Below are 18,914 nucleotides of genomic sequence, written 5' to 3' on the forward strand. Positions count from 1 at the left end.
TGAGGCTCGTATTGCTCTTTTCTTCCGAGCTTGAGGTGTAGATCGACCAATTGCTTGTCGCTTTGGAGGCATAATTGTACGGGAACAACGTAAAAAATGCGTTTGAATTTATAAGATGTTAATCAGCACTCCGAATCACATAATGTATCCGATCCAATTGAACCGGCTGTTCACACACGGATAGATGCTTTCTAACTTTATTAATATTATTAATATTAATCCTTCATAACTATTTAATTGTACTTACATTTTAAATAATTTGACAGCTCTATATTTTATAATATACAAAGAACAGCTGATTAAAAATTTGAAAAGACGTTAACATATGTTTGCTGCAATGCATTTCTTATGGGTATTTCTGTAACCAGTGGGGCGGAATCCTGAATCGGGAAAGGGATAACATCAATGGGCATAGCATATAAACCTTCTCCGTGGAAAAATACATATACGTACAAATTTTCATCATGATCGGTCCAATAGTTCACGATTCCATAAAGGACAAACATACAAACATTCATTTTTATATATATATATAGATATAAAATTGTATAGTTCCACGAGGAATTGTGGGCCAAGTTAATTTAGGCAAATAGGGCCAAGAAAAAATGATATAAAAAAGTAAGTATAATTGACTGTTTGTTTATAAGCTATGGCAAGTTTTTAGGAAAAATCACTTAAACCAATGTCGTTTTCAAACGAAAAATAAAAACAATAAACCATTGTATACCCTTATTGTTTTATTATTGTATACCCAAATAGTAATGACATTAACCTCCTCAAATTTGCAATTATAATTCCATCCATCTGTATTAAATAGTTCTCTTTCACAATATTAAATGGCACGCAATATCATTTTTTTACATGTTATTTAATATTTCTCACATACGTTCAATGACGAATTCTGCAAATAATATCAGAGTGCTTGAATGCGTGAATTCTTATATTAGTTTTGCGGGATTTACAATCTATACTATTTACACAAATCTAATCGTGTCAGTCTGTGTGTTCGTGCGTGCGTGCGTGTGTGTTTTACTCAACACGTAAAAACTATTGGATCGTTTGTACTGAAATTTTACATGGACATTCTTACGGTCCCTGTTTAACACATAGGCCAATTTTGATCAAACATTCTTCAGGCCTACTGGTCTTTAGAGTTGCAATAAGCGTATCTTTAAAGTGGTTGAGCTCGCTTATGACTTGACTGATTCCGTAGAAACTAGTACCGTTAGAATTGCAATAAAATTCTCCAAATAGTTAGTATTTAGTACATCTTTTATAATTATACTGGATTTTTGTTATTTGATTCTAAACCTTTTGAACAGACGCCATTTTGTTAATATTAGAGCAAATAACACAATTAATTTTTTCTTTTACCTATTTAAAACCTATGTGATAAATTTGGTTTCTTTAGCTTCACTAGTTTTAGTGATAATTATTTGTTAAAAACATACAAAATGGTGGCCAGCGGTTAAACGAAGTGGAAATAGGGGGAAAGTTATTCTTCATTTTTAGCTTAGAATCTCACATGAAATCTGAAAATGCATATTCAGCCCAACCTTTTTGTTACACCCTGTATATATATCCTTGATCAAGGACACAATGAACAATCAACTATGGGACAAAAAATACTAACACTTGAGTAAATTGCATTGGCCATATATATATATATATATCTTATATATATAAAAAATCTTGAGTCACGATGTATGTTGCCAATAAACTCCAAAACGACTGAACCAATTTCAATCAAATTTCACATGTATCCGTAATTTAGTCTAACTTAGAAGATAGGATAGTTATTATCTGAATTATTCGCTTATGTCGTGAATATAAACGAATAAAATGAAGAAAAGTTTTCAAAGCGCCTGCACATTATAACCTGCAATTACGAGATAGATACGTATATTAAACAGTGAAACACTATTTGAAGGCGCTAAGTTATGATGTATAATTGTCTAAACTAAATTTTTGGTTGAACTTAAAGGTTGAGTGGTAGACCACTTTGTAATAAAATACATTATGCATGTACAATACATTTTTGACATATTTTCTTGATCGTGACATCAAGGTAAAATCTACATCGGGGTTGGAAATATAATTCACTTCAACCAGAAATGCTCATACGCGGGCAAAACTTACGAAAAGCGTGCGAAGCCGCGGGAAACAGCTAGTATATATATATAACTTTTAACTTGTGTGTGTGTGTGTGTGTGTGTGTGTGTGTGTGTGTGTGTGTGTGTGTGTGTGTGTGTGTTTCCGACGAAAACTCAACACATTGGCGTTGGAAATATAATTCATTCGAACCAGAAGTGCTCATATACGTTGTAAAGCCTATGAAATTACGTGCGAAGCCGCGGTTAAATGCAAGTATACAATATAAGTTTTAAATACATGCATTACTAGCAATATTGAGAGTAAATTATTCATATAAAATTTAAAAAAAAACCATTATTTTTCAAAAACTATTAATTCGTGTATTATTTATATTAATATATATGTGTGCGTCGGTCGCCAACCTTATTCATTGTTACTATTAAAACATTGTAAGTTGCGTTGCGCTTTTCGCTTCAATAAATATACATATTTGACAAGAAACCATACTCACCAATGACGTAGTTTAGAATGAAGTTTACAGCACTAACAAATGTGAGCTCCCTTTCAAAACGGACAGACTTCTCTTCGTCGGGGACTTTTCTTTCGTCCTCCGCTATTCTAGAGCATTGCTCTGGGAACACTCTGCCGTGATGATATCCGTGATGATAGACCGGCATAGGAATGTTGTGCATCATGTATTTGACAAAACTATGATCTTCTTAGATTTTATATAACTGCACCATTATATTATAACATTTGGAAACATCAAGTACGCTAATTTTGTATATAATTTATTATTAAATCATTAAACAATAACGAGACTATTAAATACCTATTATATGCAACAATGAGAAGGCTCAATTATTATTTGATGCCTAAAGACAATTCCCTTAGGTGATATAAGACCCAATATGTGAGTATAGATCAGGACGATGGCAAACAAATCACATATCCTCCCCACTGTCAAGTCAGAAGAGCTATATCAACTTCTCGCACCCGGTGATTGAATGGGACTGAACCTAAAATATTTACACTCTGACAAACAGTCCTTTTTAAGTTATAAAAGTACCTTAAAATACAGTTGGAAAAATTTTACTTCATTTTAACTCTTACAATTCTTTTAACTTAAATTTCATCCTCATTGTATGATTGTTTGCAAAAAGGTTGAGGAAGATTCAAGTACATTTTTATCATACATACATACGAGTATATTTATGTTTTTAATTTATAAGATACTAGCGGACCCGGCGCGCTTCGCTGCGCATTTCAATAAGTTTCCCGCGGCTTCGCACGCAATTTCCCGTTGAAAACAGTACACTATATTCACTTATTCATTTTCTATCACATTCTAAACATTGCTGAGATAATTGATAGTCGTTCCTTCGTGAGCTTCTTGGGCGCATTATGAAGGTATGTACCACATTCCTGATACTTCTGTCAAAAAAAAACAACTAAGGTTGATTTTATAACATTCTTTATATTTGTAGCCAACGTAAGATAGTAATTATGATATCTGCATTGCTCTTCTGATCAAGCATGAGCATGGTTTATATTAAATAAATATTGCAGTTAAAGGTGAATTTTTACGTCAAATTTGAATTGTATTATCTGGATAGTAAAGTCTATGTTTAACAGTGATTGCAGAAACAGTTTAAACAAAATTTGTCGTTTCTCTTAAGCTTACTCTATGCTTTAAAACTATAAGTGTAGTAATTAAATTATATATAAATATATTTTTTTGTCGCATTATATATGTTTACAAAGAACAGCTGATTAAAAATTTGAAAAGACTCTTTCACTTAATAACATATGTTTGCTGCAATGCATTTCTTACGGGTATTTCTGTAACCAGTGGGGCGGAATCCTGAATCGGGAAAGGGATAAAAAGTATCCTATAACCTTCTACAGATCAAGACGAACAAATTAAAAAAAAAATTAGGCGAATCCGTCCAGCCGTTTGTGAGTGATGCTGTTACACACGAACAGTTTCATTTTTATATATATAGATTTAATAATATTAATTACACAAAAACAACAATCTATCGTAAATCAGTTATGAGTTAGAGTCTTAGTTAGTGCACTTTCATTAAATTAAATGAGCGTTTTCGATCTCATAAAAAATCAAAGAAGTAATTCTTAACTATAAATCAGCAAAAGATATGTATTGTTGAAAAATTCACACATTTCAGTCTTGTATTAATTTAATATATGTAAAAAATGGGATATAATTTCTACAAAGTACGTTTTCAATGTCATTTCTTGATAATATTTAGAAAATAAAAGTTTCACTGGTTATGAAGAAATCATGTATTTCATATGTTGTCCTGTCATGATTTGATTTCATCATATGGAGACTCCAATCTAAACCAAATCTGCAAATTCTTCTGAAACGTGTCTGAAAAAATGTGACAAACAATTAGAGAAAATCACAGAGAAAAAACCAGATATGTTTTAACATAATAAGATACATTTTCCATGATACTTTGCGGATATCAGAACATTATTATCAGTTATTATTGTGCAGTGTCCTTGGTTGCGCCCTGATTGTAAACTACTGGATTCCAAATTAATCCTAATTAACTGATATAAACAATGAAAATATCAGCAAATAATATGCAGCCCAAGGGCGGCCATTAATGTTAGTACTGTGTTGAAAATAGTCTCTGAGCACTGATGTGTTTATTTTACCGTGAAAAGGCTGTTATTGATTTCTGCTGTACTTGTTCTGAGTTTGGTGAAATTTCCGCATTCATATTCATTTTCCATATGCAATCAAAACATACCTTGGAATAAAAAATAAAATAATAATTTCTCTTTAAAATTGTTTAGTATGACATTGCGTAATAAGTGTATAAACGAAAGTATATAATTTTCACGATTTCTACTTAGAGAGAAATATGGGTTGCAGTTGCAAAGTCATGAGCATTTCTAATAAGAACTTGATATTAAGTCTAAATGTGGGGTGTAATTTCTCTATTATACTCTTTTAGATTTTTTAAATATTAAAAGTAAAACAATTATTTAAAAAATTAGTAGACTACCTATCTACTTACCAAAATACTTGATTCTGAAGGCTCTATATACAAATATGTAATAAAGAAGGGTGATGAAAGACATGCATACGCCAGCGATCAGGATCAGATGGAGCCCAGCAAGCAACACGGACATGACAACCAGAGAGAAGGATATAAAGATGACTATGACAGGAATGGCTGATGGAACCTGCAGGACATCATGCACAACACTCGTCATAGTAACTGGTTATAAAGAACAACAGCAAATATTCTCCGTAACGAAGGTCACGGGATCGACAAGTGATTCTTCTAAACACGATTAGTATAATCAATTACACGGCATTGGCGTAGAAAGAATCACCTTACAAAATAGACTCCACTATCTTAGAGTACCATGTCTACAGAGCGTTCCATAAAAAAACTTAAAATGTTAATGTATATGTGGTTCTCACCCAGTCAAAAGGTATGTTTAAGTTGGAAGTTCTGGAGTAATTGTTTTTAACTTTTCTTATGTTTTTGGAGTTGCTGAAGACAGATCTGATGTTTTCCAACAATTATTACATCGGACAATTTGAATTTTTGTTAATACGACAAAACACGTGGTTGTTCTAGTTTTTGGCTCTTGCATTTGCAAGCAATAAGTTTCAGGAATGAGACTGGTGACCAGCACCAAGCACAAGTGTTGGTATGGACCTAACCATTTCTGGTTTTCTTCCAGCCCAATTGTCCAGGATTATTTCCAAACCAAACTTGAACCTGAAAATACATGCTTAGAGTGTTTTGCCATGCTGCAGCTTCCGTTGGAGGCCAACTGCACAGATGTTCTGTGTGCAGAACTCAATTAGCACTTGTATCTTAAATTATCTAACGATGCTGCTTCCTTGACAACAGTTATTTACAATGCAATAAATTTGTATATTGCATTGCTACACAATGACAACGCACTATGACAATAATACGGTGATGTGAACGAACGCAAGCGAGGACTGACTACTGTAGGGGTGAGTCATCTTAGCCTTTCGGCGCGGTGACCCATAGAATTTGAGTAGATTGGTTTTGTTCTTCCAAACTCAAATCCTGGATAAGCTTATTCTTATACATATGATATGAGTTTTAATTATTTAAAAAAAAGTAAAATCATATTATATTACATAATCTGCCTATGGAAAAGAGTTTAGGCTTATTTGTTAATATTTTAACTTATGCTTTATTGTTTGCAAGGTAACAATAAAGATAATCTGTGAACGAGCGTACTCCTAGCTGTATTATATAAATATAAAAATAGTTGTAGTAAATACTGATGATCAAAAATTACTAGGTCATTTTAGTACTATAATATAAAGTGAAATACCTCTGGCTTACTCAATCTCTCACTCAAAGTCATAAAGTATGGGAACACTCCCTGCTGAACAGACCTCAGGGAAGCACTCCATCATATTATTATCATGACGTCTCGTAGCTTTGCTCACAATACTGGAAATCTTCAAACTTATCCATTGTTATTAACTTTCCTTGTCTAAGTTAAGTTAACCTTGCCTATTAACCTTGATGTGCCTGCAAACGATATTAGTATCACATGTGTCTGTCAAAGCCGAAGTAATGAGTGTGCAGTCGTGCAACAGGAATATTCGAGTTAATCGGTGCATAAAACTGAGGAAGGCTTTTCGTAGTTGCAAATAAGTTTCTAAAATAAATTCGCTCTACCCGGAAATCTCAGAAACCCACAGAAATGAATAATTATTACTTTCCAACTATCAAGCTAAAAACATACTTTATATGCAACAGATCACATCAATACACATTTGATAGAAGATAGAAGTGATTCGATTAAATATATAAATGTAATACGTATATTTTGGGATTTTTTCTTTTTTTCTTTATATCTTTCATTTATATTTTACAAACATAATTCTACATACAATAATACATATATTAAAGTACAAATATGGATTATTTGACTATAAAATAATTTAGCATCGTAAATTCTTAACCAGTTAAAAAAGACAATCAAACAAAATAAAACAACAAATCAAATCAAATTAAATACAACAAACATTTTATACACAAACATTTATTACGACATTAATAAAGATAAATAAAATAAATTATACATATTTATTTTATAGCTAAGTACTGTAAAGTGTAGAATATAAAAGGTAGAAGAGCCTCCATGGTCACAATATGTAATTTGTGCCAAAAATATGTGTAAAAACCTACAAATGAGTAAATATTTTCACATTGAGTATTTGTACATTGTCATATCAATTTTTTTAAAGAAATTACTAGTATTACAGATGCAGTTCGTAGTTCATGTACAATCCTTATCGCCACACACTAGAATATCTCAAAGCCGCAAAACCAGCTTCATGTGGCCTCCAAAAGGACACCAATTAGTATAGGAACACATTCATAGTGACATTTACTTTCGCAACTACATCCAATCGCAATTATATGTCTCATATAGGAAAATAATATATCCACCAAATATTCTGTCTCGTTACATAAGTTACAATTAAAAAAAAACATTAAAGTATAACTACGTGGAACACTGACATAAACTGAAATATTGTCTTACTATCAGTGATATGAGTCAACTGTAATCAACCAAAAACACAATCAATCTCTTTCTTCAATCAACTACAACAGTAGTCGCCGCTCCAAAACAGGTTTCATATAGACTTTCACAGGAGACAACATCAGCATTACAAAGGAATTGCTCGGGATATTGTTAAATCTCATGTTGTACAATGTTCCTGTCTCAGACGACCAGATGTCGCGAGTTGACTTATTTCTCGGAATTATTACTTAACCTGTACATCCGGGATGGATTTGACATTGCCTTCCATACACAGAATCCTACCGCGAACCGTAACATTATGTGGTCCTATATTTTTATGAATTACTCGACCTATGCTCTAATTTAAGAGTTTCTTCTGAATCCTTATAACCTCTCTGATGTGATTAACAATAATATATTTACTTCAACACTTTCAACATCATGAAAACTGTATCATGTGTATCAATCAATGTTTTGGATAAGTTATTGATTAGGATAGTGGTGTAAATATTCAGTTCATAAACACTAATTAACACATATTACACTAAAATCTTACCCTAAAGGGACGATACGCATCAGGAAACTTTCTGCGTAAAACAAAGAGAGCCACCATTGTGAACCCGTATGTCAACCACGAGAAGAAGCCAAACATATCAATGAGGAGAGCGAGATCTTGGCCCGAGAAGAACCAAAGAAGAGATATAATGACCTGCAAAAGCAGCAAGTTCAGTAATAGCCTAAATAAACATGGTTTATTAACTCGATCCTTCCAAAGCAAACATAAAAAATAAGCTTGTTATACACGTGTATTGATATTGCTAAATGTATAGGTCACATCTCATAAAAAGCACAATTTCATTAAAAAGGCTCCCATATAACCCATATATACCCAGAATCTGGAGAAGATAAGTAGTTACTCTAATAAAGTACTTTAGTACTTTTATAATTTACTGTTTAAATAAAGTTGAAATTTTGAACATAATTATCAAAATACAGTACTTATCACTAAATAACAGTAGGCCTACATTTTGTTTTCTCGATGAACTTCAAAATAGTGGTATGTTAAAAATGTAATATTTAATTCCACAAAAACCTGACCCCATATGATAAATTTGCAAGAATTATAATATTTCTACGTTTAATATTAAAGCCAGCGTTATTTATTTCGTCCAAGCGCACAAAAGTAGCGCAATAATCCAATTATATGTGAAATTATCTATATTGCCTAATTTAATATAAAATTCATGATTTTATAAAATAGGTTGCCTGATTAAACAGATGGGGCATTCTTAAACAGTTAACCTCTATAAAAGTAAAAGTAAATTTATTTAACATGACATAACTAGTTGACAGTTTTGTCAAAAATACGTCACAGTCAACATCACAAAGCCTGATGTACTGTAACATAATATATTTTTGAAATTGGAAAATAACTATTACTAGCAAACGGCAACCAGTCCACATTGTGGATGGCACGTCTTGCTTCTCCTTTGTTTCATCTATTGTCATCAATGTAACCTCGACCCTTCCTTGTCACAAGCCTTAACTAGATAAATTCTCTTGTCCAGGGAAGTAAATTAATTATCAATTAAGAAATTCTCTATTACCAGAACCACGACGGCAGGAATTGGAGTCTTTGTAGTTTTGTGAGTACAACACAAGATCTCAGCAATGTGACCTTCCCTGGCAGCCACATATCCCACCCTGCACACACACAGCACAAGATCTCAGCAATGTGACCTTCTCTGGCAGTAATATACTACCTTGCACACATACAACACAAGATCTTAGCAACGTGACCTTCTCTGGCAGCCACATATCCTATCCTACACACATACAGCACAAGATCTTAGCAACGTGACCTTCTCTGGCAGTCACATATCCCACCCTACACACATACAACACAAGATCTCAGCAATGTTACTTTCTCTGACACATATCCCATCCTACAAACACATACAACACAAGATCTTAGCAACGTGACCTTCTCTGGCAGTAATATACTACCTTGCACACATACAACACAAGATCTTAGCAACGTGACCTTCTCTGGCAGCCACATATCCCACCCTACACACATACAACACAAAATCTCAGCAATGTTACTTTCTCTGACACATATCCCATCCTAAACACATACAACACAAGATCTCAGCAATGTGACCTTCTCTGGCAGCCATATATCCCACCCTGCGCTCATGCAACACAATCTCAGCAATATGACCTTCTCTGGCAGCCTCATATCCCAACCTGAACACAAAACATTGAATCATTCACTTTTCGATGTGGTACTGTACACTGACGGCTTCATTGGAACTCACTGCATTTTAATGAGTTAGTACAAGTTATTTTGCAGGTCCTCAAAAGCGAAAGGTCCAGAGAAAAATCGTTGAAAAAATTATTATAATAACTATACAATTAGCTAAAGTCATTTTAATGATTCTTATTATATTTCGTCATAAAAACAAACAATTGTTTTGTTCATCGGTAAAATTAGAGCTTTAGAGATAATATGGAGTAAATTTGATTTGGATTTGCAGAAAACTATTTTGTTAACTTCTATACTACCAGGATCATCTCAAGACAGTATCTGTCTCCCACGCAGCTATACATATCTTGAAGATGATTTAAAAACAAAAAATACAGGGATAAACCACCATCATTATGGTCCACTGTAATTCATCGTGTCATTGTCTGTCTGTCTGTCTGTGTGATAACTTTTGGTAGAACTTAGAGATTTGAAACTTGGCACGTACAAATGCTCTTGATCCAAGGAATAACCTATTATTTGGCGTCAAAAGGTCAAAATAAAAGGTAAACATAAAATTATATTATTTTTATATTGGTCTTAAGTTATTTTAACAAATTAGAACCGAAACAACACAAAATGAATGACGGTATTTAGACATTTTAAATTTATTGGAGGGATTACTTGCCAAAGATAGTATTCTATTCAATCTTACAGTTGGCCTAGAACGTATACTAAGATTCTGTGTAGTACTGACTAGCGTACGAATAATACAATCATACGTAAGGATAACGTTTAATCTTATGAATTATCCATCAGGTGTTTTGAGGCGCATAAAAACTGAAAAAAATGTGCTAGTGTTTATAACCGATTTTATCTCATTGTGCTGACTTCTCTGCAAGTAGAACGTTATATTTTTGGAAGCAATTGGTTTGATACTGAGATTCCTGACACCCAACTGCAAGTTCTGATTATTAGATTTTCCATATTATGATTTATTAGTAGAAGAATTACGAGGTTGATTGACTCACCTGGAGCAGTAGAATATGCCACACATAATACTCAGCAGCAGACACAGTGAAATAGTTCCAGATGCGACAACACACCCTTTTTGGCCGAACAACTTATCAGCAAAGTCCTGAAATTAACCTTAATTAACCTAAATTCCTTTATATATTTCAAATTAATTTTATTCTTCTGGTGATTGAAGAAGTTTACTCAGAATCAGAGTGTAAATTAATGTTATACAACATTATAGAAGTAAACTACTTTTGGATTGAGAGAACTTAATCATTTGGCGACGTAATTCTTGTACCCTACGTATATGTGCAAGAACAAAAATTTGATTTCCTTTAAAATCAAATCCAAGTTTTTAATCTATCTAAGTTGATAATTTTCTTTAAATTAATTAATTGTGTATTAACATGTACTAGTTAAATATTATTAATTAATCTCCTAGCCCTAGTACAATAAATTATTATCAGTTTTTAAGTTTTGGATTTTAGCATGTAATGAAGGGTTAAGAAGTATAATTCTTACCGAAATAACTGTTGTTCCATTTTCTATTTCTGCTGGTGACAAGACTGTCAGGAATGTGATGTTCAGGGACAAGTACGTGGTTATCACTATTGACATACTTATTAAGAGGCTGTATATGATGTTCCTGCAAGAAAAGAATTGAACATAATTATTTTCAAAGTGTCTCCAACATAAATATGCAGTATGAATACTCTCGTATAAATAGATTAAATGTGATATATTCTTATCGCAATGTAACTGAACTGAAAATTTATTTAGTATTTATGAATTGGTTATAATTGAGTTGGATATTTTTATTCTAATCCTTTAGAGTTCTTGTCATAAGAGTTAATGTGGACAACCCGTTTTGATCTAAATAAGTATCAGATAAAACCCTAGCTATTTAGCTATTTTACCTTGTTTACAGGGTTTATACATAGTTTTCAATGTAATTTTCTATACAAATGTAGGTTTTAGTACGATAAATACACGTTTAAAATAATTATAATACACACACTATTTTTGGCAGAAAGTACCTCATACTTACTTTTCAGGATTTTTAATCTCCTCTGTTATTCCTGTGATGAAATTCCTGAAATAATAGTAACAATAATTTTTATGATAAAATGTGCAAAAATATAATTTTGAAATACAATACATGTGAATTTAACTGTTATTGTCTAATAGTTTTCTTTTTTATCATAACGTACAGTCTTCTATATGTATGCATTTGTAATACATTGTAATAAACTAGAGCTCGTAGATTTTATAGCAGCAAACACAATAATTAGGTTTATTGGGGTTTACAAAATAATCTAATCCCTTTAAACGCCAATGCTTTTCTAACATTTAATTATGGGAACATAAGTTTTAAAAGAACTAGGACTTTGTGATTTTGGTTTAAATACTCTTGCTACACAGACAGATGAGGATGATATACGGAACCGTAAAGCGGACAGAGGATCCCGAGAGATTACCTAAAAGTCCAGAGTGCAAAAGAGAATAGACTTGCTAGAAAGTGAAGGTGGGGGTGATAGTTACTGTTCAGTAATCTTCTCACTTATGTAAGTTACATTTGAATTGTTAATAAAGGCTACCTTGGTTTGTTTTTCCGGTTACCGAAAGTTTGTTTTTCAACTTTAGGTACTAGTACCAATATCTTGAGAACCTTTAAATATATCTCTTTGAAATGTTTACATAATATTATTTATTGTGGCATACCAAAAACTCAAAGAACCAGTTAGTGTTATATAATAATAGTAAATAATTAAGAGAAATACAAATTAAATTTACAATTTCTTAAATAAATAATATAAAAAGTTGAAAATAGTATGAAATTGTTATATTTTATTTTAAAAATTTAATTGGTTCATCATTACTTACTAGAGAACTCAGAAATATCCCCTAACAATTCCAACTGTTTATCTCAAATAAAAACTGAAATAAGTGTACCTAAATTGAGGCTTTTCAACATGGCGATATAGGACCGTTTAGTCTCTTTAAAACTTATTATGCGATAGTTATTAACAAACACCATTCTGAGTAAAATAAGAGGTTAACTGTCCATAATTAATTTCTCAACAGGTTCTCATTCTTGTGCAACAGAAGTGCCGATGAATTAACTACAGCAGCGAACTCCTTCCACGAAATGTATGCAATTGACACTGACATGTCTTAATTTGTTGGAGAGTTGCTTCACTTAAAGGGAGAATTTTACATTAAGAAAAGTTAAATGGTGGCAAATAAATCATAACTTAACAGGTTTCTTTTGTCAAAGGACCTTCAGGACTTATAACCAAATAAAATTTGCCTTAAGTTGTTTCTATGTACACCAACAACCAATTGCGCAGCTTAAAGATCGTTATATGTACTGCCCAGAAAAAAGTTATTTGAGCTCTACTCTTGATAAAAAAAAAACTATTAGTTTATCTGTCTCTTTTGGCTTTTAAAAGGACCTGGTCGTTAAACTTGATTTTAGTGATGTTATTTACGACTTTGCCAATGCTAAAGCAAGACGCAGACAGCTTAAATAAACATAAGTAGTTTTTATATAGCTAGCAGCCATTTAGATTTTGTATTCTGTCTTTATTACAATATATAGTTTGATATCAGTTAAATGAATTATTTTATTTTTAATAACTTTAAGTTATACCGTTATTTAGAAAAAGAGATTAATATAGTACAGAATAGAACCTAATTATTTTTTATTTCCTTGTACTCGTTGCTCGGTAAAACTGTTTTCTTTATACAACGATTAACAACTAAATAGTTTTTTTGTCTGCTGTCTATGACGATATACTTGTAGTGGGAGTTGGGGACGGCAGGAAATGCCTAACGCCCAAGGGCGTAAATATATAAATCCGGCTCTGTGCGCGACAACTCTTGATACAAGGTCGTAGAGACTTGACTTGGAAGAACCTTATTGACTTCGTGGTCACAAGTTTAAAGGGCAGGAAATTTGCATGTAATTCAATAAATAAATGACGTCATGCACATTGTTATGTTCTGTCGGATACTTCGTTGTACCAGTGTTCGGCGGACTCTGTGCATATTACTCGTAAAGTACAAAATATTACAATATATAAATAGAGATTACCCGCCGTCATAAGCATACAGACCAAAGTACAAGGCTTGACTCAGGCCATAAAATGACAAATTTGTTCCCTTGAAGCCAGGATCAAAATCTTGTGATTTTCCTGGAACAAAAATTGCATGATACAGGCACGTTGTCTCTTAAGAAAAGTATACAGTACAACTCATACATTTAGACAGGGCTGGATTTACATACGGGCTGAAGGGGCTATAGCCCAGAGCGGCAGAATTCAGGGGGCGGCAAATTTTGGTAAAAACATTTTAAAAAATCCAAAAGTTAAAAATTGTTCACATAAATTACTTCAATGTTGACAATTTGTCCTATTTTATTTGAGTGTTATTAGCCGCCAACGTCGCGTCGACCCACCGCGCGGTACCAAGGTTACATGGTTGGGGGGGGGGGGAGGGCGGCAAATTGTGGCTAGCCCAGGGGCGGTAAATCTTCAGATAAGTCTCTGCATTTAGATACATTGGATAATATATTATTATCCAATGTATTAGATTCACGTATAATAGTTTATAGTCGTAGCAGAGACATTCAGAACTAGTACATACATATATGATGTATAATAACAACATTTACATGATGATACTTGATGATTTAATAAGAAGTATTTTTTTTTTATATAAAAGTAAAAGTCAATCTTTATTCCATACGTTCCATAGACATGTTCAATGTGACACTTTCATACGACAGCCACAGATGAAATTACTCATATTGGAAAGGATACTTTACAATAACTGAGTTGTAATATTAGGAATAGAATATTAAAACTTATTAAATAAAATATTTAAACTTCTCTATTACCTAAAGGAAGTTTTATTCTTGGTAGGAAACAATTAATCAACAGGAATCTTATCAACTTAGGACACCCGGCTCTTCAAAAATTCTAAATCTGACACAGACCATATTATTCATAGGTCATATATAAACACAATATACAACCTGACATACCTGATATGAACATGTAAACACCGCATCCCACTATGAATACAATAATTGTCATCTTTGTGTACGTTAAAATATCCTGGGACTTGATATAGAGCTTCACGCTTGCGCAGTTCAAAGCTCCAACAATCACTGTGACAGAATCACAAAATCAAGTCAGGAGATCACTGCAAGCATCATTAAAATCTTAAAAATGTATTTCTCTACTATTGTAATTCTTTTCAGTAACTTCAATAATACAAACAAGAAAATTCAGGTTGGAAATTTAAACAATAATTTTACATGTCGATAAGGTATAGGTATAATAATAATATTCTTTATTGCAGGAAACAATTAACAATAATTATACTGCAAGCGTCATATAGAAATAAAAGTCCTAATCTAATAACTAACACAATTAATTTTAATTCTGAGTAAAAATAGTAGATAAGTCTAAATTTAAAATAAAAATTACTTTTTGGGTATGTGCCACATGCCGCCGTTTTCTCGATAGTGGCCAAATTTTCTTGGATATCAGAAGGGGAGTTGGAATTTTTTTAATGTTAGTGAAGACTATCCCAGCGGCCAATCGCAAACTCGTCAACTGAGTAAAAAATGCTTTGGACACAAAGAAGTGTTTTAATCGAGATTTAAATTGTATGTGGTTATTGACGCGTTTGATCTCTTCAGGGAGCCTATTGATTAGCCTTACACCAACCTGAGATGGCAAGCGTTCAAAAACAGTAGTTCTGTGCTGTGCCATACGAAAGTTGTCCCGGCCTCTAGTTCCGTATTGGTGTACGTCGCTACCCCGAAGTGAGACGCACTTGAATCGGCAGTATAGCACGACGTCGAGAATGTAGAGGCTAGGGAAAGTCAGTAATCGAAGCTCCCCGAAGGCTAATTTCCACGACTCTCTCTGATTTAAGTTGTAAATGATTCTGACAGCTTTCTTTTGCATTCTAAACACTCTATTAAATTTGTATCTAGAACAGCCACCCCACAATCTTAGACCATAAGCTAAATGTGGATGTATTAGGCCAAAGTAAGCTGTCTTCAGAATATCCAATGAACAGAATTTTGCCAAATTGCGTAAGACATAAATGCCAGAAGCAACCTTTGAACAGACACTCTCTATGTGATCGTCCCATGTCAGCCCTCGATCAAGGTGCATCCCAAGAAACTTGGTGGATTCTTCTTCTTCTATTATGGTTTCATCCACCATCACAATTGGTCGGATTTCGTTTTCATGTTGCCGAAAACAGAAATTAATCACGCTTGTTTTAGAACAATTTGTTTTCAAATTGATATTGAAAAAATGATCAATGCATGAGTTGAGTTCTTCAGGCTTTGATTTCAAGATCTGGTTTGGTTTTTGATCTAATGCAGAGAGTCGTATCGCCAGCATACTGAATCATCTTTCCATTACGGATTGATGAACTCAATCTGTTGACGTAGACGAGAAACAGGACAGGCCCTAGAATTGATTCCTGTGGGACTCCATAGGGCATTTTAACTTTTCCTGAGAGGGTATTCGCGATCTGCACACACTGTTCTCTATCATTTAGGTATGACGAGAGCCATTTGTGAGGCAAACCACGAACACCGCTTGACCATAACTGGTGCAACAGTATTTCATTATGCACACAATCAAAGGCCTTTGAGAGGTCGAGAAATATGCTAAGCAAATGTTCCCGCCTCTCCAAACCATCGACAACAGAATCAATGAGACTCGTGACAGCATCAATATGAACAACTAACAACTAACAAAGTATCCTAGACAATAAACGGATTATAGTAATCAAAATCGGAATTAAACAAGCCAATTTGGACTATTCATCTCTAATCTTAAAAATGCGACAGGATCTTTTTTGACATAGTTATCGTTTCGTAATACTAGAAGTCAACAACGCTACGTTTCGAGATCTACTTTCTGATCTCTTTCTCAAACGGATAGGTAACCTAACGTACTCTTATAAGTACAATCTAGGTATACCTCAATGAATTAAGGACAAGGATTGAAGATGCTTGCTACCTCTTTACACCTGAAATGTTACAAAATGTGAGACGCAGTTTTGAATCCAGGCTTTGTTTGTTCATTTCGAGTATTTAATCTGAGTGAAATTGCGGTGAGATTTCAAGATTTTTACCATTTAATTTCGTTATATAATCATTCAGAAGCAATGTGGGTTTATAAACCAATCCAAAATTTAATTAGCCACCAAATGTGATAGGGTAACATTAGAGTAGACGTTTGTACCATTCTTCTTATTTTTTAATATCTTTGCTGATAATATTTAATACCTGATAATACACTTGCTGAAGATTCGTATTTAAAAATTTTGGCTTACCCCCAAAATACCCCATTTTGGGGGAGGGTCCAAAATATTCATACATCAAAACTCCTCAGTTGATTATATAAACATCCCGCAAAGTAAATTACTCCATCTTTATGCATAACAAAGTTAATCATAAAGGGGCTGGGGCTTTTAAGACACCCGGTATAGCAATCCTTACTTTCCAGGTTGTAGTTTTATAAATACAAATGCTAGGTTTATATGCTAGTTATTCTCTTGAGGAACAGATCAGCTCGAAACGTGGTGTTACTTATTTCCTGTATTGCTAAACGCGGGCAAATGTTCCATAAAACACTGTTGCATGCAATCCTTCCATCGTAAAAAAAGAACAAAGAATCAACAAAGTAACAGTTAACAATATATTATTATACTTTAGTAATATTTCGTAACGTAAGAACTTTTTTTAAACTTACAAATAGCTGATGCTCCGAGAATACTCTTCAAAATCACTTCATCACACAGTTCCTGACTGTTGACGAACATCTGCAATATTTCGTAGGAATACTCGGAAAATAAAATGGCATTCACAGCCGTTGCAGATGGAAAAATGACGGTGTACGTTATCCAAAAGTAGATAAAAGCAGGAAGCTCTCCGAAGAAGGGATGACATGTGCGGAAAGCTGTTTGTAGGAAGATGTACAAACCTCCCGATTTTGGTACCACAGTTCCCAGTTCACCAAAAGGCAAACATGCTGCAGTAAAACATGTGTTGATTAATATGTTACAGTAAAACATGCGTGTTGGTTAATACGCTACATTAAAATATACATGTTGATTAGTCAGCTACAATAAGGCAAATGAGTTGATTAATAGGCTATGCTACAGCAGACCATACATGTTGATTAATATGCTACAGTAAGACAGTTGTATTGGTTAATAATATACAGTACAGTTAATATTATACAGTAAAACATACATGTTGATTCACATGCAAAACGTGTTATAACTTACAACAATAAAACTTATGTATTCATTCAAATACGTTTTATGCAATTAAATTTATACATTTTAAATATACTAATGATTTATACAATTATTTAATTATTATATAGCAATACATGACTAGCTAAAGTAGACTACACAATGTCAACACTCAGGCCTCCGTGAGTATAGCGGGTCAGGATAATTACAATTATATTGCAGAATATCGTAAACTCTGGGACTGAAAATGTTTTATAGGAATACATCACTAGTTACAATACACAATATTTATTTATTTGCATGCTACATTACAGACAAGATATCCAATTACATTGTAGAATTATACTATAAATGATTAGATTTAAGCTAGTTAGCAAATATACAAAATACAAATAATCAATCATGCAAGTCTAAATACTAATAACTGTAACTAATAATAAATACATTATACAATTTATTCTCATCTGAAATGTCATCTGAAATAACCTTAGATAAATATTGAAAGCTGAACATATTGATTTAAATATAACATATTTTACGAAACTACGAGACATACATATCACATTTTACTTAGTTAACATTAGACAAAACAATAAATAAATACAAATTCAATCAAGAACGGTAAACAGTCGATGTTTGAAAGAGGTCAGGGTCGAGGACAGCACATCGACATGTTGAGGCAGAG

At 33.1% G+C, this 18,914-nt stretch overlaps 1 protein-coding gene across 3 annotated transcripts in view; it reads right to left on the bottom strand.

Moving 5' to 3' along the window:
- Positions 1-18,602, bottom strand: part of LOC124364408 (b(0,+)-type amino acid transporter 1-like) — a 44,958-nt gene extending 26,356 nt beyond the window's left edge. The window contains exons 1-10 of one of the 3 annotated variants that reach the window (XM_046819867.1): positions 17,722-18,288; positions 14,979-15,104; positions 14,028-14,127; positions 11,979-12,023; positions 11,453-11,576; positions 10,945-11,051; positions 9,273-9,369; positions 8,222-8,374; positions 5,148-5,316; positions 4,278-4,489 (exon numbers count right to left, since the gene is read on the bottom strand). In XM_046819867.1, coding sequence (XP_046675823.1) covers positions 4,422-4,489; positions 5,148-5,316; positions 8,222-8,374; positions 9,273-9,369; positions 10,945-11,051; positions 11,453-11,576; positions 11,979-12,023; positions 14,028-14,127; positions 14,979-15,104; positions 17,722-18,043 — 1,311 coding nt within the window. In that variant the 5' untranslated portion in view covers positions 18,044-18,288 and the 3' untranslated portion in view covers positions 4,278-4,421. Of the gene's footprint in view, positions 1-4,277; positions 4,490-5,147; positions 5,317-8,221; positions 8,375-9,272; positions 9,370-10,944; positions 11,052-11,452; positions 11,577-11,978; positions 12,024-14,027; positions 14,128-14,978; positions 15,105-17,721 lie in introns of those variants that run through there. The other 2 variants (XM_046819888.1, XM_046819878.1) reach the window with 2 other exon arrangements.
- Between the last annotated feature and the right edge of the window lie 312 nt (positions 18,603-18,914).

Source organism: Homalodisca vitripennis, chromosome 1, assembly GCF_021130785.1.
Source record: "Homalodisca vitripennis isolate AUS2020 chromosome 1, UT_GWSS_2.1, whole genome shotgun sequence".
In the NCBI taxonomy this organism is placed as follows: Eukaryota; Metazoa; Arthropoda; class Insecta; order Hemiptera; family Cicadellidae; genus Homalodisca; species Homalodisca vitripennis.